At 41.8% G+C, this 23,718-nt stretch overlaps 2 protein-coding genes across 19 annotated transcripts in view; one reads left to right on the forward strand and one right to left on the reverse strand.

Moving 5' to 3' along the window:
* The window catches only part of RARB (retinoic acid receptor beta), a 362,123-nt gene extending 343,254 nt beyond the window's left edge, over positions 1 to 18,869 (forward strand). For all 10 annotated transcript variants that reach the window (XM_081882235.1, XM_081882236.1, XM_081882234.1 and 7 more), the window contains 5 exons: positions 1,924 to 2,084; positions 6,276 to 6,452; positions 12,910 to 13,114; positions 14,755 to 14,913; positions 17,720 to 18,869. In XM_081882235.1, the coding sequence (XP_081738361.1) occupies positions 1,924 to 2,084; positions 6,276 to 6,452; positions 12,910 to 13,114; positions 14,755 to 14,913; positions 17,720 to 17,916 (899 nt within the window). In that variant the 3' untranslated portion in view covers positions 17,917 to 18,869. The remainder of the gene's footprint in view (positions 1 to 1,923; positions 2,085 to 6,275; positions 6,453 to 12,909; positions 13,115 to 14,754; positions 14,914 to 17,719) is intronic.
* Positions 18,870 to 19,184: 315 nt separating this feature from the next.
* Positions 19,185 to 23,718, reverse strand: part of TOP2B (DNA topoisomerase II beta) — a 44,739-nt gene continuing 40,205 nt past the window's right edge. For 5 of the 9 annotated variants that reach the window (XM_081881841.1, XM_081881839.1, XM_081881834.1 and 2 more), the window contains 3 exons: positions 22,828 to 22,953; positions 20,960 to 21,060; positions 19,185 to 19,674 (listed from right to left, as the gene is read on the reverse strand). In XM_081881841.1, the coding sequence (XP_081737967.1) occupies positions 19,513 to 19,674; positions 20,960 to 21,060; positions 22,828 to 22,953 (389 nt within the window). In that variant the 3' untranslated portion in view covers positions 19,185 to 19,512. The remainder of the gene's footprint in view (positions 19,675 to 20,959; positions 21,061 to 22,827; positions 22,954 to 23,718) is intronic. The other 4 variants (XM_081881836.1, XM_081881835.1, XM_081881838.1 and 1 more) reach the window with 3 other exon arrangements.

A 23,718-nucleotide genomic window follows, 5' to 3' on the forward strand; every position in this document is an offset into this window, starting at 1 on the left:
CTGACTCATGAGACCAGGCCAGGGCCCTGCAGGATCTGATTTCTTTCCGCAGGGCCTGTAAGACAGAGTTGTTCCGCCTGGCCTTTGGCTTGGAGCCAATTTGATTCCCTCCCTCTCTCTCTCTCTCTCTCTCTCTCTCTCTCTCTCTCTCTTCTTTTCTTTTCTTTTCTTTTCTTTTCTTTTCTTTTCCTTCTCCTCCTGTGACAAGGCTACATTTTAATATTTTAATGTTCCATTATTTTAATGTTGTATTTTATTTTTGTTTTTAAATTGTAATCTTTCTTCTTGTTTTTATTATTGTTTGTAAGCCGCTCTGAGCCCGGCCTTGGCTGGGGAGAGCGGGGTATAAATAAAAAATTATTATTATTATTATTATTATTATTATTATTATTGCAAGGCAGTCATGATTTGACCTAGTGCAGTGCTCATTCAATGACATCACATTTTGGGCTTCTTGTGGATTATGGGTAGCTGACTCCGTATACTAATTCCATTGGAGCCTGCATTGTATTAACGGTAGGCTTAGTCCTCTATCAGAGTGTAGATGTAGCGCTATTCCCTTTAGAGCTCACCTGGTTAATTTAGTTTATTCCCCAGAGTGCCTCCGCCCATGCATATATTACCCTAACCACAATTTCAATCCACTCCATGCTTAGAATGTTTTTGTCCCTGTGGTACTACTAAGTTTGGTATCTCGGTGTTAATCTAGTGATAATTGGTCACCAAGCGGCATGATCCTATATAGAAATGGAAATTGCAGCAAAACATATCGAAATGCAGTTTCCCAGAGGTGGCGACTTAAAGGTACAAACACCTTTGTTTATAGCACGAAGTGATTCCATGGGCAGTGCCAATGATGAATATTGTAATATCACGTGTTGTTGCATGCAATTTGCCTATAAATAACTGAAGAGAGATCCTTGCACTGTATTAGGAACAGCCTTACCGTAAAATGTCAGTGTGGGTTAATTTACTATGAAGGGTATTATTATTATTATTATTATTATTATTATTATTATTATTAGGGGTTGTGGGGTAGGGTGCTTCAGCTCAATGGTAGAACTCATACTTTGTGTGCAAACGATCCCAGATCAAATCCCCAACATCTCAAGGTCGGCCTGGGTAAAGACTCCTGCCTGCAATCCTGTTGAGCCATGGCCAGTTTGCATAGACTGAGAGTGGCTCACCTATGGTTCTCTAGACCTTAGAATCATACAATGTTAGGGTTGGAAGGAACCCCAAGGGTCATCTAGTCCAACCCCCTACAATGCAGGAATCTTACCTAAAGCATCCATGGCAGATGGCCATCCAACCTCTGCTTCAAAACCTCCAAGGAAGGAGAGTCCACAGCCTCCCGAGCGAGACCGTCCCGCTGTCGGACAGCTCTTATTGTCAGAAAGCTTTTCCTGATGTTTAGTCGGAATCTCCTTTGGCCCTTTGAAGCCATTGGTCCGAGTCCTACCCTCCAGAGCAGGAGAAAACAAGCTTGTTCCCTCTTCCACGTGACAGCCCTTGAGATATTTGAAGGTGGCTATCATATCTCCTCTTTTCCAGGCTAAACATACCCAGCTCCTTCAAGTGCTCCTCATAAGGCTTGGCCTTGTGAGACCCCAGTTCCCATCAGCCCTCACCATTGGCCATGCTGCTTGGGGGCTGATGGAAGTTGTAGTCCAACAAATAGCTGGATGGGCGCAGGTTAGCCACCCTGGTTTAGGTGATCCTGAGCTAGAAGGACCAGTGATCTTACTCGGTAGAAGACGGCTTCCTATACCCCCCCCCCCGTTGTATTTTATTGCTCCTTAGTGGTGTTTTGGTGCTCTCAGTATGTTTTGCTTGTTTAACATTTGCTGCTGTCTCCAAGAGCTGTTGGACTTTGGTTAGTGTGCCATACTTGAACTGCCTCCCTTCTTGCCCCCTTCCCAGCTGTCAGAAATGACAGGAACAAAAAGAAGAAAGAGCCTTTAAAGCAAGAGTTTATGGAGAATTACGAAATGACGGCAGAGTTGGATGACCTCACAGAGAAAATCCGAAAATCTCACCAGGAAACCTTCCCTTCTCTCTGCCAGCTGGGCAAATACACTACGGTAAGAGATGTGTGTAATGAAGACTGGAGGGGTCTGGTGGGCTGTCAGAATCACAGAAGTTAATTGATCTGGAAGGGACCAGGAAGTATTTAATGCAGCCCCATGCAGTGAAGCAGAAGCCTTCTCATACCAAAAGCCTTTCTTTTTTTGTTGGTATGATCCAGGTTGTGTAGTGCTATGCATGAGAGCAGGAGGGAGCCACATACCAGGTGATGGGACAAAAAAATATCCATTTAATAAAACAAAAATCTAAAGATTTTGAAATAATCAATAATAGCATAGAGGGAATCATTAAAACAGAGGCCTACTGAGAGTAGAAGAACCACAAGGTTCTTAGAGGACATGCAAGAGGAAAGTGAAGAGTGAGTTATAAATCTCTGCCATGTAGAAAAAAGTCTGCTTATTCCTGCTAGGACTATCAAGAGAAATGAACACATTTCCCCTGATGGGGATTGCTTTGTATTCCAAAACCAGTCTTCATATTATATTGGATAATATAGTAGCACCATACCATATTGATAACTTATTTTTGTTTTAACCCAGATTCTGCACACCACATAGATTTTAATATGAATTAGAAATAATAATGATGATAATAATTAATTGGACAGTTCCCTCATTTTAAATTTCTGAGGTATTTTCATGAGGAAAGATGGTATGTTTCATAAGCTTTATTTGGCATAGAAATCTGCACGGAGTGTGTTGCTCCCTGTTGTACAAAAAATAGTGTGTTGTTGCTTTTGATAAGGTAGTCACCTCTCAAATTCCTGAGCTGCCCATTTAATCTGGCCCATCTGCTTTGCGCTTGCAAACTGTCGTTTTGTACTCCAAATCGGTCAAGAACAAATGAGGGTTTGTTGAGACCCCCCCTGATAGGCTGATAGGAGGTCTGCATTCATTTCAGTGGCTCAGGCCTCTCCCAACCAAACCAAAATAGAAATTGTGTTCAATAGGTTAAACAGAATTGAGGAAAAAAAAGTGTGGGTCCTCACCCCTCTGCAACTAAATCAGTCTCTCCACAAATGTCTTGTTCTATAGTCTTAGTTGGAGATGCAGCAGATTGCTGCAAAAAAAACCCCACCAAAGGGGATCAATTTGGGTGAAAAATAAAAATAAATAAAATTTAAAAATGGCCATGTGTTTGGATTTTACAGCATGGCTGGGCTTTTCTGCTGATAAAAATGTCACTAGGGGGTCTTACAGTATTATTCCACCATATGTCCTCTGTTGCAGCACTATGGGAAATGTGGTCCTTAAGCTGCATGCATGAAAAAAATAACAGTCGGAAATCATGCTGTTGTAAAACATTCAGCAAAACTCCACCGGTTTGATACTTCTCAGAACCCATGGAGAGCGAATCCTGGAATTTCCGCTTCTAACCTTCTTTTATATTAATTCCATATTTTATCTTTTGGCCTGTATATCAATGCTGACTCAGTTTTATATTTCCATATCTAGGGAAACGGCTACAAATGTGCTTGTTTTTCCAAGTGGTGCTTTTTAGCAGCTCTGATTACTGTATAAAATGTTGTTGCAGCGCTTTCTGGTTTCAGCGTTCGTAAGATGAGGCACAGCCATTTTGGGTCCCTCTTGAACACAGCAAAGCAGTGCAATAAAACAGCAAGTGAACTTGGTGCTTTATCGACTAACCTCTTCTCTTCAGCTTGCATAATCGCCAAATCAGATTTGCATTTTGTTAAAGCTGCCCGGCATCCGCTCAAAAGCATCTCTGTCAAAACTTCCCTGGCTCAGGAATGGTGGGCGGAGGAGCATGATAAACCGAGCTCATAAGATCCCGGTCAAGATTTTGTTCACACTAGCTGATTTCATGCAACGTCTTCTTTCCAGATGGATACCCTATTGTAAAATGATTTCCTGCTCTAGGCTCTGCTCTTCGCTGCCATTTCCCCCCCATGGAAGTGGATAAACTGCCTATTAAATTTAATTACAACCTGAATGGCTGCACATCTTGATATTATTCCCCACCCCCCACCTACAGTATTTCACCGAGGTCCTTGAGGATGATCTAAAATAAATCTTAAGGATACAGACTCACTGGTAGGAGGAGGAAATGTTTCCATGAGCCAAGCTCAGCGTCAAAATTCATCTCTGCACAACATGCGTGGGAAAAGTTCCTGTTGGACCGTGCCTCCTAAAGGAAATGTTTTGTGGGGACATTTCCTTCTGCCTCCTGTTATTATCCTGCCCAAGCGAAAGCATTTCCTTCGCATGGTCACAGAGTGCCTTGTTTCTGTCAGCAAATGAGTCTAGGCTCAGCTGCTGGGAAGATGGTTGTGTGATCCTCTTCCTGTTTGTCTAACACCTCCAGGACCTGGAATTTACCTATACCGTTCATCAGAACTTTTTGAGCTTCTCTGCCTCATTTTCAAGTTATCCCATTCATCAAGTTGGTACCAGTCTTTTGCACTCTCCTGTGCCAGTTCTTGTCGGAGAATGCCCAGATTCTAAACCCGTTTTAAATAGGCCTCAGATGTGGATCTAGGAGCAGCAAGTCTCGTGACCTTCCTAGCCTTTCAGTAGCCCCATTCAAGCCTTCAAAAGACGGCACAAAGGCTTTAAATGGGGAGAAGGAGGTACTTAACATGTCAACCCCTGTTCCAGTGTTCCTGTGTTTCCTGGGTGTGTCTGCCCCACCCCTGACTTTCCTGGAAGGTTTGAAGGAAACTTGTCAGCACACTTGTCAACATGTTACTTGGCTGGAGAAGCGCATTGCAAATTTCAGAGTAGTGTGAATTTGGAAGGAAGATAGGGCTTCCGTTGCATACTGTTTCACAAACTGCAGATTAGGCAGAATCTCCTTGAAATGCAAGCTGAACTGAACCTCTCCCCAGTCCCTTCTTCTTGCAACCAGGAACCCTCAGTTGCTGGGCTCTCCTGCAGACATTCCTCTTTGTCCCACTTTCTTAGCAGCACTGTGCATGTGAAAGGTTCATTTCCTGTTCTAAAACAATGCCATTTTCTTTTATGTCCACAGTGCTTAGGACAGGCCATTGATTGATGATTGATAAAACACAAGAAGGGTTTCTTCCAGTAGCAGGGGCACACTTGGGATATGTTTGATTCTACATTTCACAGGTGCAGACAGCTTGAAGAGTCCAGGTGCATTACAAATCTGTTCTTTATTTGAGGCTGGAAGAGCCTGAATCATTTTGGGATGCTTTTAAGCTAAACCGGGTGAAATCCGCTACATGGAATAGTGTTGCAGGCATTAAGTAAACATCACAACTTTCATTTTCTTGATAGGCAAATGTTTCACAACTGTTGAACTTTGTGCGCTGAGATAAAGAGATCACTCTCTAATACCATATATGTTGGGGTTTTTTAATCCAGAGTTGTATAATTGTTTAAAAGATGGCTCATTAGTTTTTCAATAACAGATGGCTCATCTGTTCATAACACTGATTTTTGACAGAGCGCTGAAACTCTTCCCGTGTTAGACAAGATAAACTATTTTGAACTAATTTGCTAAAACAATAGCATGTGAAAAGATCTCACATTGACTGCATTTTGCATGTCATAGCAAGCCATGGTTTACCAGTTTGCTCCTGATTAGCCCCTCCCTGCTAGTGAGCAGGACCAACAAGCCGTGACTGAGTGTTATGACCAAGCTGATAGTTGTGGTTTGTTATGCGCCAAACAAAGCACAATCTGTGTATATTCTTGGCTTACCAGTCATGGTTTGTTTGATACCCAGTTTGAACCTAACACTGAGCCAAGTTTTCTTGCTTTTGCTTGCTAGCACAGGGACAGGAAGCTGGTGTGTTCTGCGTATTCACAGCAGACTATTAACTATGACTTTTCATGATGTACGAGCACAGCCATGGTGCTGAAATTATGTGCCACCAGACATAGTCCTTTTCCTAGATATGGAAACCAGTGTTCCAGTTCCACTTATTCAAATCCCTGGTTATAAACATTGTATAATTAAAGGGAAAGAAAAATGACAATGGTATTTGGAAAGGCTGAAAATTATTTTGCCTTATTGACAGATGGCAGCTTTCATTTTTGAATGATTACACCAAGAGCATTTCCAGCAGCAAATTTCACTGCAATTCCGATTGCTAGTAGAAATTGCTTGTAGCAGGATCTCTCCACTCTTCATTATTTATATGGATTCAGCTACGCTGCACAGAAATTGACTGATCTTATGATTCCTTCTGTTCTTTCTAGAACTCTAGCGCTGACCATCGAGTTCGGCTGGACCTTGGGCTCTGGGACAAATTCAGCGAACTTGCAACCAAGTGCATTATTAAGATAGTGGAATTTGCGAAACGGCTGCCTGGTTTTACAAGTTTGACAATTGCAGACCAGATCACACTACTTAAAGCCGCATGCTTGGACATCTTGGTACGTATCGTCTCTTTTTGTATGATTCACTTACATTTTGCTGTCATTTACTGGTGGCTAAAACAACAACAACATCCAGCCAATGGCCCAACCCACTGCTAAGCAACTCTTTCAGTTGTGATTTAGATCAAAGGGACTTATATCTTATGTATCCTTTGTAGGCTCCACTGAAATGACTTGAGAAGCAGCAATGTTTCCTTCCGAATTCTGTAATCTTTCACTTGACTGCAGCCCAACTATAGTGAGATACATGAATGACTGAAACCAGATTTTTCATGTTGCTGAAAGCAAACATGGACACAAACAGTAGCCTTAACCTATGTGGTTTCTACTAAACTAGGCTTGCAATATGTTTGTGGAGAGTTTAAGTGTTTGGGCAATAGATAGTTTAACCCTCAAAGCTGGATGGGTCTCAGGAAGATTTTTGCTTTTCAGGCGATGATCCTCACCTCTTCTAAGAACTAAACTATGCCAGTATCTTCAAATTTGCTGTTTTTTGTGCTTTATGTGGGTTACAGAACATTTCTTACCAGAATTTGCATTAAGCTATTGCAAAATTGTGATGTATTTTCTTGAAGTGTAAGAGCACACACACAGCCTTAATATTAAATCTGGCTTTGTTAGACTCAAAAAAGTGCTATGAGGAAGACTTCAGAAGAGTGGTGGTCTACAAATGTCAATTTCTTTAAGATAACATCATTCAAAGAGAATAAACAATAGTTTTCTAACTAGTCTATTTGTTTATTTATTTAGGCATGCATATACCACCCATTAAACCATTATTTTTTTAAGTAAATAAACTTAGTAGAACTATCCATATAAAACCAACACAAGTAGGATAAAATCATTCTAAAACTGTACTAAAATCCAGTTTATAATAATGTGTGCTGAGTACTAAAATACACTGAAACATAATTGTAAAAGACCTGGGAGATTAAAAAGGTAATCGCTTGGCACTAAACCTCTGTGTGCAGAGCATTCCACAAGGAAGGTACCACAACAGAAAACACTCTTTTCGTACTGGGTACCTGCCTCACCTCTTTAGACAGGGAAACCTGGTGATGGGCCTCTGATGAATATCTTAAGGTCTGGGTAGGTCTTCAGGAAGAGGTTGGTAAGCTGCACCAAAGCCATTTAGGACTAGCACATTGAACTGGGCCTGGAGATAGACAGGAAGCTAGCACAGATGGTGTTGTATGTTCATATCTTCCAGTCCCCATTAATGATCTTGCTGTCCTTTTCGGGGACCACCTGGAGCTTACAAAGCATTTCCAAGGGCAGCTCCCATGTGTAACTCCTCACTGTAATCTTTCCAGGAGCTTACCTGGACAACTGTGGCAAGGTTACCTCTGCCCAGATAGGGTTGTAGCCTGGATTTTGGAGGAGACACACGTGCATTTTCCTTTAGGGTCCGTCCTGCTCCACAAAAGTCTGGGCTTTGCAGTATATGGGTGTCGGATCATCAGCTGTTTCCTCTGTCCTCTGCTGTGCATATTGTGTTTGGCTCAGCCTACAGTTTGTTCAGGAAAGTTTCCCGTCCAAGTAATGGGGCTCCCATAATCCCTTGAAGTTTCACACAAGATCCCCGGGGAGGAGAATATTAGCTGCTCTGACCATTTTTCTTCTCGTTGCTTTGTCACAAGCTGTTGCAAACAGTCCTTCCTGTAGGACACTGATGTATATGGGTGAAGAGAGCACAGTGGAACAGGAGAGGGAAAGTATCATAGGAGCTGGCCTTGCCCCGTCTCCGAGTCCCTTCTTCTTCCCGGCGTCCATTCATACTGGCCTGCTGCCGTCGCCTCCTTCTTGTGTGTGGTCTCACCACAAGACAGAGCCATTTATTACGAACTGCATGCCTGCCTTGGTGAGCGCTGTTATGATAAGGCATAGTTAACTTCTTCTTTACCCCCCAGGAAAGTGTACTGATAATTTATAAAATATGACACAGTTCTCGGGCGTATTCCTTTGCAGTGATATGAGAAGGGAGCTGAACGGAGGTTGAGAGTGCAATTGGTTTTTTAAAAAATGGTTAATATATTGTTGTTGCTGTTGTTTTGTTTTAAAGTTGAGCAAGAGTTTACATAGCTTAACTTCCCTCTCCAGCCCTTCGCTCTTAAGATGCCTGCCATCTATTTTCAGCCTGTCAGTTCCAGGAATGCTTGTCAGCTGCCAGACACAATCACTTGTAATTTTGGTTGCTTAAGAACACCCTCCTTATCCTTGTAAATATTTGCTTAGCATGGTGGATTGGGCCCTGGCAGCCAGTTGTGGTGCAGTTGGGTCATTATAAATTCCAGACTTGCAAAGATCGAGTTCCCCAAACATTTCCAGTTTTTCCTTCCTTTCATTTAGTTCTGGGCTGTAGGTAGTAGCAGTAGTAGTAGTAATAGTAATAGTAATAGTAATAGTAGTAATAATTGTACCCCATCCATCTGGCTGGGTTTCCCCAACCACTCTGGGCAGCTTCTAACACATGTAAAAAGGTAATAAAACATCAAACATTAAAACATTCCCAATACAGGGCTGCCTTCGGATGTATTCTAAAACTCAGATAGTTGTTTATTTCCTTGACATCTGATGGGAGGGTGTACCACAGGGAGGGTGCCACTGCGGAGAAGGCCCTCTGCCTGGTTCCCTGTAACTTGGCTTCTCGCAGTGAGGGAACCACAAGAAGGCCCTCAGTGTTGCACCTCAGTGTCCAGGCTGAACAATGGGGGTAGAGACATTCCTTCAGATATACAGGGCCAAAGCTGTTTAGGACTTTAAAGGTCAGCACCAACACCTTGAATTGTGCTCTGAAATGTACTGGGAGCCAATGTAGATCTTTTAGGACCAGTGTTATGTGGTCTCGGTGGCGGCTCCCAGTCACCAGTCTAGCTGCCACATTCTGGATTAGTTGTTGTTTCCAGGTCCCCTTCAAAGGTAGCCTCACACAGAGCTCATTGCAATAGTCCAAGCAGGACCAGAGCATGCACCACTTTGGTTGGTAGGTAGGTAGGTAGGGTCACAGCTGGCGCATCAGATGGAGCTGGTAGACAGCCGTCCTGGACACATGTCGTAGTCTCAAATCTGTGTTTCTGTCTGAGTGTACATACAACTCTTGATTTAGAATTTTGTGGGCACTTTAGAACTTTTGCATCTGCAAGTGAGCAGTGGATTGGGCAAATACATTGAAAGGCCAGTAATGAGCATGTCACTGGATTTGTGTATTTCCTAACATTTTTTCTTTTTAAAAAAATAATTTTTAATACACATATATTACAAATATACAAACATACAAACATACATTTCATACAATCCTTAAAAGTGTTCAGACATACCTATACTCGATCCCACGAATAATTCAGTTTCCCATCACCATCCACCACCCCTCACCCCACCTTTGTGTTTGACTTCCAATTTCCTAACATTTCTATCCTGCCTTTCTACTGTCATGGAACCCAAGGCAGCATACATGTGTTTCCCATGTGGTCTCTCATCCAGCCCATGACCAGACCCATATCTGCTTAGCCCCAGCATGGCAGAGACCTCATGTGCAGTCAGACCATATCCTGGGATCATGTGTGCTTTTCTTCAGTTGTTGCCTGTTGTGTTTTGTTAATTGTGAGATGTTAACATTAATCTCATGTTATGAGAACTTTCAGTATAGAAACTAGATTAAAGCTGCATTTGTATAAACCACATTGTGGCCCTCCTAGGTGTGTGACATCATACTGGGTTCATAAGGAAAGGGTTAACTAATTGTAAAATGACTAACCAATGGGAACCCAAGGGGAGGAGTTAGAGTTAGAGTTGTTAAGAAGTCAGTCTGGAGTTAGAGAAGAGAGAGAGAGGATAAGTCTGTGGGTTGGGTTAGTCTGGTGTGAGAGAGGGAGAGAATCTGTTAAGAGGAGTCAGTCAAACAGTTGAGATAATCAGTCAGAAGGTATTCGGAAGGTATAGGCCGGTAAAGAAACTAAAGTGAAGAAACTGACAAAAATTTTATCTGAGAAACCATAAACTTGTTAACGCTTATAAAATAAACTTGTTTATTTGGTTCAATTTTAATAACTGTCTGGACTCAGTGTGTACCCAAGAGTAACAGGTTGGTGGCAGCGGGGAAGCGAGCACAGTGGTGGCACAGGGATCAACAGACCGACAATCGTCCGGGGACCCTGTGTGATCGCTTGCTTGCTGTGGCACCTTGAAAGGAAACACAGCTGCTTGCACCCCAAATCAGCCTTGATGGAGAACCGTTTGCAGAACAGACAATGTAGTTGCAAACTGCGGCCTGCTAATCATCATGTGGAGTTTGTGTCTGTGTGTGTTTTAACATAAGAAACAGAGAGTGGGAAGTTTCCAAACTGTATCTCGCCCTCATCAGCGAGTATTATGGGGTGTGTTTCTCTGGCGTTGTCTTTCCCATGCTCCTGCCATTCATAAGTAATTTCTCACGAAACCCTCCTGTTTGCCCTGCTCGATAAAACCAGATTATGGTCAACGGCTACAGAGAGCGTGAAATAAGAGAAAGGGCCTTGCATCGGAATATGCCGCCGCGTTTGTCACTTCCAGTATTATATGTAACCCAAAGAGACCACATTCTTCTCCCCAAGTAGCACCGAGAGGCAGCTCAGGTTCCCTGAATGTTAGCCGCTCTCGGCGACTGTGGGAAGGGTCCCTTTCACTCATGCTGGCCATTGTTTTTCCTCCTCTCTGAAGGAAACCTGCTCAGATGTGCTGTTTTATTTCTTGGCGAGACTCTTGAGGGGGAAAGGAAGATCCTGCAACCATGGTTCTTTCCTTTGACCATATCTCTGGAAAACCGGCGTAGGGCTGAACCGAGAATACTGCCAAAGGAGCCACAGCACAAGGTTCATACCCTACCAGTATATCTTATTGTGGCCGGGGTAGCAGGGTGGAAGAGGAAGTTGTCATAGATTTTGTACATTAAAGAAAATAAACTAGAGAATTGGAAGAGCTCTTCCCGCTTCGAAGGCCCATCTAGTCTGCCATTCTGTTCTTTACTCAGAGACATGGAGAGGATGTAGTCATCAAAGCTAGTAACCACTGAAAGCCTTATGAAGCCCATAGATTTGTCTAATCCTCTTTTATGGTCATCCACGTTGAGAGCCATCCCTCTATCCTGTGGTAGCTAATTCCATTGTTTTTCAGAGTGCAAAGACGTTCTTTCACGTGGATAAGGCAGGGCATCCATTTATTAAAAAAACAACAATAAATACAAATTAGAGCGAGAGAGAAAGCAGAGTTGGCCTCCTCCCACCAAACTCTGAATTTGTCTGTCAGAAGTCTGGGATTTGCCACTTTATTTCTCAAATCTGTTGGCATAGCATGAGCCACTGTTTCTCCTGTTCTCCTGGGGAGAGAGAGAAGAGTGAGGGGATAGATCCAGGTGGCTTCTTCCTGCATGCTAAGCTGGAAGCAGAAGAACCCATCATCATGCGACTTCTGCGTGTGTTATATGCTTTGTGGATACCTTTGCAAATCATGTGATAAGAGTGGTGTAGACATTTGAGGTGGGTTCTTGGGAAAGGGAAGCCCTGTTGCTTGAATAGCTCAGCAGCCCATGCTTGCCCCAATCCTAGGAGCTGCTGTTACCACCTTCCTCTCACCCACGGCTAAGAAGCTTTCCTTGGGCATGAGAAATGGAGGTGGTGGTGTTAGTATTCCTCAGTTACTTTTCTCGATAGGGACTTAAGACTGCAAATGCTTACCCTTCCCACTGGCAATTCTCAGACCTTTATGTTCTTCTTCTTTCTAAAAGTTGCTGTTAATAAGGATCTGCGGGTCAAAGGGGATCTTAGAAAACAGCAGAAACCAAACCAAAACAGCAGAAACCAAGGGTGAATGCAGGACACAATCTAGCCAAGATTAAGCCCTCCTAAGTCCCCATTGGGACCTTCCCAGTGGGAGAGACTGTGGCTGCAGGTTCTGTTCAAGCTTTGCTTTCTGAGCAGCTCCTGTTGAACTCACTGAGTCTCACCTAAGCATGTGTAGGATTGGCTGCACACACTGCACTTAAGCATCAGACTAAAATCAGGGATGTAGGAAGTACCAAACTTCAGCTAGATTTGGTTGGCATCCGTCTGTCTCAGGAGACAACGGAGGAGTGTGCCTTTGGGGTTGAAGTCAAACTGTTGGGAGTTACAATGCCTGCTGTATCTGTAGAGACTGATATGGGAGAGACATGTTTTGTTGCAGCTGGGGCAGACAAAGGCATCTAGTGGTGCTGACGGAGGTGTACCATGGCTTTCCTTCTTCCTATGTTCCTCCCAGTGGTCGTTCCTTCTCTGGTCCTGTAATTGTAGAGTTCTCAAGAAGGCCATAACCTGATGTGGTCCTTTCCCAATGACTGGGACATTCATCTGCCTTTGAAGAACATACCCAGACACCTGGACTCTATAAATTCCATAATTGCGATGTCCTTAAACAAAATGACTTTTCTCTCCCCGACCCCCAGATCCTTAGAATTTGCACAAGATACACGCCTGAACAAGACACGATGACGTTTTCCGACGGCCTTACACTGAACCGAACTCAGATGCATAACGCTGGATTTGGTCCCCTGACGGATCTTGTGTTCACATTTGCCAATCAGCTCCTGCCCTTGGAAATGGACGACACGGAAACTGGCCTGCTCAGTGCCATCTGCTTAATCTGTGGCGGTATGTCTTGCTTTGTCTTTTGATATGCTGGAATGAGCACGCGACAGAGAAGAAGCTGGGTTTGACAAGTGCTAGTATCTTCAGGGTTTACTAGAATTCATGGAAATGAAAAGTTGTTTCCAAGGAGACGTTTCTACTGAACTTGCCTAGGTCAGTATTCTTCAACCTTGGCCCCCAGATGGATGTTGCTACACTACAGCTTCCATCACCCCGACCATTGGATAACCTGGCTTGGATGATGGGTGTTGTAGTCCAACATCTGGGGACCCAAGGTTGAGGAAAGCAGCTTTTTGAGAGGAAATAGTGGTGTGGGGAGGGGAGAAAGACACTATATGGTGCCATGGTGTGTTACCAAGACAAGTGGGAACGCAGGCCTTTTGACAAAATGGGAGCCCATGTAGCCAGAAATTGCCCTGCTGTCTCAGCTATGTCATGCAGTCATGACAAAACAGGCTGAAGAAAGAGGGATGAAATCGCCCCTTCCCTATGAACTCCACGTGGATCTTTATTCCTCATATCTCTGGTTATCTGTAACGATTAAATTTTTGAGGAAATGTTCTAACTTTAAATTTTTGGATAAATGTTCTAACATGGAATTAGTTGGAAGTCATTTTTTTCTTCTTTTTTGGTATTATTTTTCGTTCTTTTTCCTTTTTTAGGAGAATATAATGTGTTTTATTTTTGATTGCAGTTTGTTATTACGTTTACATCCTTGTATTTTGTTTTTGTATTTTCTTCTGTTTTTGTATTATTTGTTCGTTTTATTCAGTGCTTGCTTGTATGGGGTGTGTGTGTGTGTGTGTGTGTGTGTGTGTGTGTGTGTATGCCCCTTCCCTGGATTTGGGGCTGCTGAGAAGGCAGAATCTTCCATTTCTGGACTACGCCTGTGCCAAAGGATTTGGAAGCTGTTCCTAATGTATAGATATCATGTGCAGATATCTATGCAGCAGTGCCTCAGTATCAAATCCTACGTACATTACAGATAAACCATTGAAGGGTTGAGTGAACCACATTTCCCCCCACAAATCCTGTATTTTTGAATCACTCGAGACTCTTACAGATGTTTCATCTAAACAGGACAGTCCAAATTCACCTCACAGGTTCCTTTAGGCAAAATCTGGAGGCAAATGTATTAAACAGGAAGCACTAGTGACATGCCTCAGATTTGTTTATTTTTAATGCAATGGCTCTTAGTTAACTCAGTGTTATACTGACACCTACTGGCACACAGGGGGTAATAGCATTGTGCTCCAATTGAGAGATGAAATGGCCAGAAAGTATCCCATAGAAAAATAAAACTTTTTGAGTTGGATTTCATTTTACAAATTCAAAATGAGTAAAGTTATACCTTATTATTGGTCTCGTAAGTAAACACAAATATATAGTTAGTTATGGCAGTGCAATTGTCTTTGCTTAGAGCCTTAGAGAGGAACAGGAACTGGTTTTCCAGACTTGTTAAATACATTGCCAGTTTGCTCAGGAAAAGCCCAGAAGTGTCATCATGCTAGTTTGGAACTGGGCCATGGAAAGCAAAGAATTTTCAACAGGCAGAATTGGGTCATGTTGGTTTGAATGCCAACACTAAAGTTTTGCTGTTTGCTGTTTTTCACCGCTTGTAATATTTGTGTGGTTTTTTCCAGACCGCCAGGACCTCGAAGAACCAGCTAAGGTAGATGAACTACAGGAGCCATTGTTGGAGGCTCTCAAAATATACATCAGAAAAAGAAGACCCAACAAGCCTCATATGTTTCCAAAGATCTTAATGAAAATCACAGATCTACGCAGTATCAGTGCAAAAGGTAAGCTAGATTCCTATGGAATAATGACTCTTGCTTGGTAGGAAAACATTTATGCTTTGATCCCCAGATGGAATTTATCTAGAGTCCTGTGCCCAGCTATTGAGTCATGTGACCCAACCATGGACAAACTTGATTTGCCATGCCGTTCAAGCGGTGATGGGCTTCACCCATGACTGCTTTCAGTGCAGAAGTGTGTACACAAACCCCAGCGCTATGCACACGCATACCTATCCCCAAGAACAGCCCCTCTAAATGTAGAAGCACCTTCTTGAAGAAAACCTTCCAAGTGATTCTAGCGCACCATTATTTCTGATTATTTTTTCACTGCAGCCATGCCCTGATTTGCCAAAGTGCAGCTAAATAAACTCACGGTTCGGCGCATTGACTGACACATTTTCCTGGCAACAAAGCTCTGATGCATGGGACCAAGGAAGCAGACCTACAAAGTTTCTAAATTCCATTCATTAAGAGTTGTCCTTTGACTTTTGTGGGCCTTGTGCTGTTGAACTGTTTATATCATCCTCTATTTGATAGATTGGTTTATTATACCAAATTATTACAGGGAGCATAAAGGATAGTAGTATATATATTTAGCACTGTATTAAGCTAAGAAAGTTTTCTAGGAATTTCTATTTATATTATTATACTTTATTGCAGGGGAATGAATTCCTAACACCTGGCAGCTGCCTGTGTATGTTTGTTTTCCAGGCAAACCCTGCCTGTACCTCTCTGGTTTTACAAGAAATGGTACCCCTTTGATATGAAAGCTGCCTTGAGTGCCTAAATGTCAGAGAAATAAATGCAACATAGTTTATTCACCAAGGAGATCATGGCTGTTTAATGTGTCCGCCGTGTTACGCCCTCCTTTCTTTGGGGCTTTTTCTCCTTCCGCAGCAGTTCCTTGGAGATGCCTTCAGTGTATAAACTCAAATAACCTTGTATATAAGGACAGTCTCTAGACAGCATGGTTACATCCAAATTCATTATGTCCATGATGAAACATCCCTTCTGCTAAATTGCAGTATTCACCACTTCCCAAAAATCCGTATATGTAAATCACCAATAATAATTATTTCACCATTACAACTTAAGCAATTTCCCCGTTTCGCTTTGTGTCATGTGAGGAGCCCTCCCATTTATCAATGCATTATAGCCACAACCCAACAGTGTTTGTCAATTAGTATAGACAACTCTTAACTTTTCATAAGGTTGTGGTTAGAAATTATTTGCTCCGAACTTAGTGCCCTCACATGCTTTTCAGATTGAAAGTGGTAACGTGTTTAAAGGTCTTAGCTTACTTGTAAATGTTTCCAGTTATGTTTCAGCTTTGGAACCTGCTGAGACATATGTGAAAACATAACCCACCAATTGTACAGAGAGGCTTTTTTCACTCTCTCTGTGACACAATAATTCCACTTTCATGTTAGACAGAAGTGATTAAAAGCAGCCTACTGATTCATTAGTTTTGTTAGTAAACCAATTTATAAGAGGAAGTTGGGGGTGGCTATTTGATTTCTGGCAAATAATTGATCTTTCAGCCTCCTCCAGTACTCTCCACTACTGTTTGTCCTGAAGCATTGAAGATACAGAAATCGGAGATAAATTGAATGGGTTTTGACTTTCCTTCCCACCAATCTATAGCTGTTGCTCACATCTTCCATGCAGAGAAGTGCATGGAGAAAATAGGCTTTGCACTGTCCAGAGATGGGAAGGCATGGAAAAAATGGGGGGACGGGACAGATTTTCTGCGGGGGTTTTCCGTAAAAATTGAAAAAAAAGTTTGATATCATTTGAATATTCCACACACTCCCCCCCCCCAATTTTTCCAGGCTTTGGGAAAAAAATGGGGGGGGGGAGGAACTGGTTTTCCCCCCAGGCCTTCACATCTCTATTTGCACCCATGGCTTTTAACATATTTAGGGTGGAATACTAGGACTACTTACTGTATGCTTACCTCTTGAAGCAGCCCTGTGTTCCTTTATAACCTGTCCATGCAGTCAGCCAAGTATTATTGTGCTTCTGAATCTTTGGTTAAATGTTTAAGTTTAAGTCTTAACCTAGACTCTTTGCTGTTGCTGCAGTGGACTAACAAATTTATTTTGGCTCAACACTGTCATGGACTCAAACCTGATTCATCAGACGCACAAAATGAAATTTTAGTTGGCAGATATTTAAAGGTGAAAATTCTAAGGGGGTAGTTGAATGGGAATAAAATGCAAAAATTAGGCAATGGTGATGAGGGCTTAAGTATTTTAAATGTGCACCCCTTTATAGTAGCAGATTGGTTATAATTGCTGATGTATTGATATATTTAATGGGGGAGGGAACTATTCACAAGAATCAGTCATAGATAGCACAGCTATAATAACCTGGCATTGGTAAGCTGAATAACTCATGTAGCATGATAAAAAATATTTGGGCAGCCGAAGCAGCAGAGGCCTACAGTAGCCTGCTGCACTATGTGGCTAATGATTTACAAAATATGGGTTCCCCTGACATGTAACAGCTTTTTGTTTTTAAAGTGACCTGTGACTCCACTCTTAGTATAGTCTATTATGGCATGAAAGGGATGTGTTCTTCAGCAGCTTTGAACATGAAGAAGGTGTTTCTACCTGGGCAAACGTTGCTTCTGAGCACTTTCTTGTGAATACACAGAACTGGCTCCTGGCACTCGCAAGCCTCTCTTCCGCCTTAAAGAGAGACTAATCCTAGTCTCTGGGTTTCCTGTCCCCCGAAAGCTGTGCATTTTCCTTTAAAGAAACCTGACTTGATAAATTTAAATCTTGTTTTTTGTCTTTTTTAAAAGGTGCTGAGCGTGTTATTACACTGAAAATGGAAATCCCTGGCTCTATGCCACCTCTCATCCAAGAAATGTTGGAAAACTCAGAAGGACACGAACCACTGACCCCAAGCTCAACTGGGACCACAGCAGAGCACAGTCCTAGCATCTCCCCAAGTTCCGTGGACAACAGCAGCGTGAGTCAATCCCCACTGGTGCAATAAGACGTTCTCCAGCGACATTCCTAACATTTTATAGACAGGGATGAGACGCAAGAATAGTCTTTGCTGCTGCTCATTTTCTGGACTTATATATAAACACACTAAAACCCAACAAGGACCAAGAACTTTTCATGTGTACCCGTATTATATGTACACACACACATACCCAAACAGATGCCTTGCAGCTTAACTTGAAACCATAAACTTTTGAAATGCTAAATGAACTAGTTCATGAAATAATAAACTAGTTAAGCTTCAATTGTTTCTGCTGGAAATCCAAGATTGTACGGTGACAAGACAGATCTCAAACAAGAGGTTAAAATTATGGTTTTTACCCATTTCTGATGACGTTGTACATAAACAAAATATATGGGCCTGTACTTTCTCGACTGGATGTTCGGTGCTTTCCTTTTCTCTTGCGTACATGAAATGACCCAGACATCATGCTTACGAAATGGACCGCTTACATGTCCAGGTGAAAAAAGGTTCTGAGAGAGACATTCTAATTTAGTTAGGATGAAACCTTGTCTTTGCTCTTTTTTTAAATGGCCTCAGTTTGTATTTCTTTCTTTCCCAGTAAAAGGAGACAAAGAAATTCACTGCACTAGCAGAAGGAACTTCTGTATACATGTAACTGCCAGACCAGTTATTTGGATGTAATTTGTTTTACTGTTAATGTCACTTTAAAATTTACAAGGGGGTTTGTTACTTGGCTGACTTCTCTGCATTTAAAAATAAATACTAAATTTTTAACTTCAGTTATAGCCTTCAAGGCAGAAACACTTTCCAGTGTTAATGTTTTTGTTTTGTTTTTCTTGTTCACAAGCTGTTAGGGGGATATTTGTGGGCTAGTAATGACCAGGCATACTCACTACCTCTGAATTGGTGACACTAGTGAAAACAAATATGGAGAAACTGCCCCCCCCAAGCCCCACAGTCCTCCTCTCTGGTAACAAGGGGCCTCTTTGACTTTGTTAATCACCATAAAACAGAGTGGAAAATGTGGTAGCGTGGTTACAATTTTTAAGTGTCAGTTTCTTAGGTTTCATTTTAAAGCACTAGTGAATTTTTTTTATATATTCTAGCAAGTCTGTGATGTACTTTCACTGGCTCTGTTTGTACATTGAGATTGTTTAACAATGCTTTCTATGTTCATATACTGTTTACCTTTTTCCATGGAATCTCCTGGCAAAGAATAAAATATATTTATTTTAAACCTGTGGTCAAAAGCAGTGTCTTTTTAGTCCAAGCTCCCAAATGCAAGGAAATGGTTTTTATATATTTTTTTTAATGTTTAAACTTCATTTCAAAAAGCAGGTTTGCAGTTTGCAACCATGACAGTTAAAATGTGTGCTTTTGCACAGCTCCCTAGAACATTTCTACAAGCCGGTCAGACAAATACATGACATTTCAATGAGTAAAAAAGAGCATAAAACTGTCGGTGTAAGAACAAAATGTTAAAATGCCTACGCACAATAAGAAAAAACCATCAATTACATCATCACATAAAATAAGTCAAATGTACAAAAAGTCTGCGACAAAAAGGGACAAAAGGACAACATAAGATATTTGTTGGAAGTTTGTGTGCTCTTTGGGCACTTAATTAAACATCACAAAATCGTCATCTTCATCAGACTCTGCAAAATATTTCACTTCTTTTCTCGCCCGTCCAGTCCGCGGCCTGGAGGCTGCTTCAGAGGCAAACTCTGAGGGGAAGATGTCTACATCTGAGTCCTGATCAAAGGAGGCTTTCTTCGGTTTCTGTTTGATAAGGATTTTTATTTATTTTTTTACAGTTAGTGAAGACCACACGTGAAGTGTTCTTTTAACATTGATTTGATACTTAACTGTTATCTAAAATCCCTGCTTAAGCAAGCAAAATCTTCAACATACATGTGCTTGTAGTCTAGGAGTACTCCTGGTTTCTCAAAGCGGTTTCTGTGACTTTGCCAGCTACAGCAATTCCTGCACTGCGATAGTCTGGCCTAGTTGTCCATGCTCCTGCCTGGACTACTGTAATGGACTGTACCTAGACATTACCTTGAAGACCGCATGTTGCAGCTACTGCAGAATAATAATAATTTATTACATACTCTGCCCATTTGGCTGGGTTTCCCCAGCCCCTCTGGGCAGCTTCCAACAAGAGATTAAAAATATATTAAAACATCAGTCATTAAAAACTTCCCAATACAGGGCTGCCTTCAGATGTCTTCTAAAAGTCAGGTAGTTGTTTATTTCCTTGACATCTGATGGGTAGGCCCCACTACCAAGAAGGCCATGTGCCTGGTTCCCTGTAACCTCACTTCTTGCAGGGAGGGAACCGCCAGAAGGCCCTTGGCGCTGGACCTCAGTGTCTGGGCTGGACGATGGGGGTGGAGACGCTCCTTCAGGTATACTGGGCCGAGGCTGTTTAAGGCTTTAAAGATCAGCACCAACACTCTGAATTGTGCTCGGAAATGTACTGGGAGCCAATGTAGGTCTTTCAAGAATATGTCCGCTAGGCTGGTAAATGGAGCAGCTTGATGAGACACATGTGTCTCCACTTCTGAGAGCGTTGCGTTGTCTGCCAGTGAGCTAGCTACCAGGCCCAATTCAAGGTGTTAGTACTAGCATATGAAGTCATAAACAGCTTGGGACACAAGCACCTAAGCACATCCCATATCTCCAGCTCTACAACCGGCAAGGGAGACCCTGTTGAGCATGACACTGTTGGCACTGATCCATGAAAGGGTGTTATCAGTGATAGTTCCCCATTTGTGAAACTGCCCTCCCTGCATCCATCTCTCTCTTTAGTAATGTTTAGGAAGAACTTTAAAGATTCCTGTTGACTCAGGATACTGTTGCTGGAAACAATAAGGTTATTAGCTGTTAGGGTTTGTAATTGTTTTTAAATGTTTTGTATTAATGTGTTGGTGTTTGCCAGCAGAAATTTTAAATTATTATTTTTAACCTTCAAACTGACTATTGTATTCTCCAGGAAGAGAATGTTTATGTTGTTGGAACAGAAATAATACAAGTCAGAATAACTTGTAGATGCAGAATTTACCTTGCTTGGCGTAGACTTGGGTGTTTTCTTCCCCGGGTTATATTCACCTTCATTTTCAGAACCAGATGCTTTCCTTTTCTTTGCTCCTCTGCCTTTTCCTACTAAAACATTAAATAAAATATATATGCAACAGTTATGTATATGTTTCAGAATAGCAAACTGGATTATCTCAGAGTTATTTGACAGTTTTAGTAGAATAGATTGAATCAAGCAGAATTTTTTGACCTATGATTCTCTACAGGAATTTGTTTATGCGTATTAATAAAACACATTAGAACTGAAATTTCTCTACAATAATAAAGGTATTAAAAAAACCTTCCCAATACATACCCCATACCCGAGCATCAAAAGAAATGCAGCACATTCTTTTGCCTCTTCGAGAAACGTCAGACCCAAATTTCCACAACCCAAACCTTTGTACTAGTGCAAAATGAAAGCTAATGCTACCAATTTAGCAGTTCAGTATCTTCTATCATCATCAAACAAGACATTAATTATGGAACTCAAATTCTATTTCATTTCACAGGAATCTCATTTTTGGGATTAAAGAACTGTGGAAGAAGTAATCCTTTGATTGCTAAGACAACCAATAGTTACATGAAACTTCCCTTTCTTTTTGCTGACTGATTAAAATTACAATTACTATTGTAAGAGCCAGAACATGCTACCTTTTCATCAAAAAACACATGCCATTGTTAAATGTTCATTCACTGTTTGTGGACTTATTTAATTATTGCAATTCACCCCCTAGCACAAGAGTTGGGAACCTTTCAGGTGCCAGATGTTGCTGAACTACAACACCCATCATCCCTAGCCAATATCCATGTTTGCTAGGGCTGATGGGAGTTGTAGTTCAGCAACATCTGGAAACAAAGGTTCCCCACTCTTGCTTTAGCATAACTTCATGGGCTTCCATGCTCAGTAAGGGCTATGGCCACAGCTGCATTCACAGAAAGAAAAGCATTGTGTCCACTATAAAGTTTATAGTAACAGCACAGTGTGCCTTGCAGTTCACAAACTCTTCCGTTTTAAAAAATAGTTTCTCTTTAAAGTGTATTTTTGTTCTCTTGGCGACAACAATTGAAAACAAGAGTTAAGGTCTGCTAAGGGTTTGGGACACGGGTGGCGCTGTGGGTTAAACCACTGAACCTCTTGGGCTTGCTGATTGTAAGGTTGGTGGTTCGAATCCCCGCGATGGGGTGAGCTCCTGTTGTTCAGTCCCTGCTCCTGCCAACCTAGCAGTTCGAAAGCACGTCAAAGTGCAAGTAGATAAATAGGTACTGTTCAGGCGGGAAGGTAAACGGCGTTTCCGTGCGCTACTCTGGTTCGCCGGAAGCGGCTTAGTCATGCTGGCCACATGACCTGGAAGCTGTATGCCGGCTCCCTCGGCCAATAAATCGAGATGAGCGCCGCAACCCCAGAGTCTGCCACGACTGGACATAATGGTCAGGGGTCCCTTTACCTTCTGATACTACATAACAGTTTGTGTGAATGTGACTCTCCAGCTAGGCTATCATAAGCCCTGAATCTGATTCCACATCCTGAGTATATTCCATCCCATCCTCAAAGCAGCTTCGTGCATCCTCTCTTCATACTGCCAGTGTGAAGAAGAAAGGCAAGCCTCCACAAGGGCATGATAAGTGTGACCTGCATCCACAGCCAGATAATGTATATCTTGCTAAAAGGTCAGTTTCCCTTTCACATATTAACAGCAAAAACGGGAAAGAAGTGCAGCAGCTCATTTGCACTCCACCCCTGCTTCATTCCAATTAAACGATCTTCATTCCGAGATGAAGAAAAAAAGAATTGTTATTCCCTACACTCACATTGCTACATCAAGCAAAAATGGGCAACATCCAAACTGTTACCTTTGGGAGTTGCAGCCTTCTTTGGGATGCCGAATTCAGGTTCTGAATCAGAGTTTATTATTTCCATCTTCTTGGGCTTAGGAGGTCTTTTCGGTTTAGAGGGCACATCCGCCGGCAGTTTTGCTGCTAATTATATTAAGAAATACTACATTACCATGAGTACAACAGATTCTCCCTACAAGTACGCAGAGTCCCTACAAAGAAAGGCTCTCTTTCTTCCCTACGTTTTATTTTTCACTTTTAAGGGCTCAAGAATGACTTGTGATTTTCTGCATGTGTGGGTTCAGATACCCTTTGTGTTCATTGCAGTCCCAGCCACCCACAAACTTACTTGCTTTGTTCGACAAGGAGGAAAGGATTAGAAATCTGACTTTGTTAAAGAAGATGGGATGCAAAATCATGTGGGTGGGAAAGAATTACACAGGACTATGTTATCTGGAATATTCCAAAAGTTAATAAAAATGCCCATCTTTCTATGGATCTGTCTTGCTGATTATTTGATATTCTTTCCTGATAACGTCAGTTCAGTCCCATATCTTCTGCAACTCTTCTTTCCAAATCTGAGCAACGTATAACTCTGCCCCAATTAGCAACTGACTGTACATCAGTATTTTCTGCTTCTGATTTTAATATATACAGAAGAGTAATTGCAGTGCTTCTTGAAGTGTTATATTGTGTGTTGAAAACTAAATTCCAGATTAGATTTTTTTTTTTTACACAACTCATATGTAGATGAATTTTGGAAAAGAGATGTAGGTATGCTTGATTTATTATAGGAAATATTAGTGAAATTCAGAAATGGGATGCAATACCCTTCTGGTAATATAGACTATCCTTTTAGTCATATACATTATAAGTGTTAATTTGAGTGCCTGGGGTTTTGTTGTGTAT

This window comes from Podarcis erhardii (assembly GCF_964252035.2).
Source record: "Podarcis erhardii genome assembly, chromosome: 12".
Classification (NCBI taxonomy): Eukaryota; Metazoa; Chordata; class Lepidosauria; order Squamata; family Lacertidae; genus Podarcis; species Podarcis erhardii.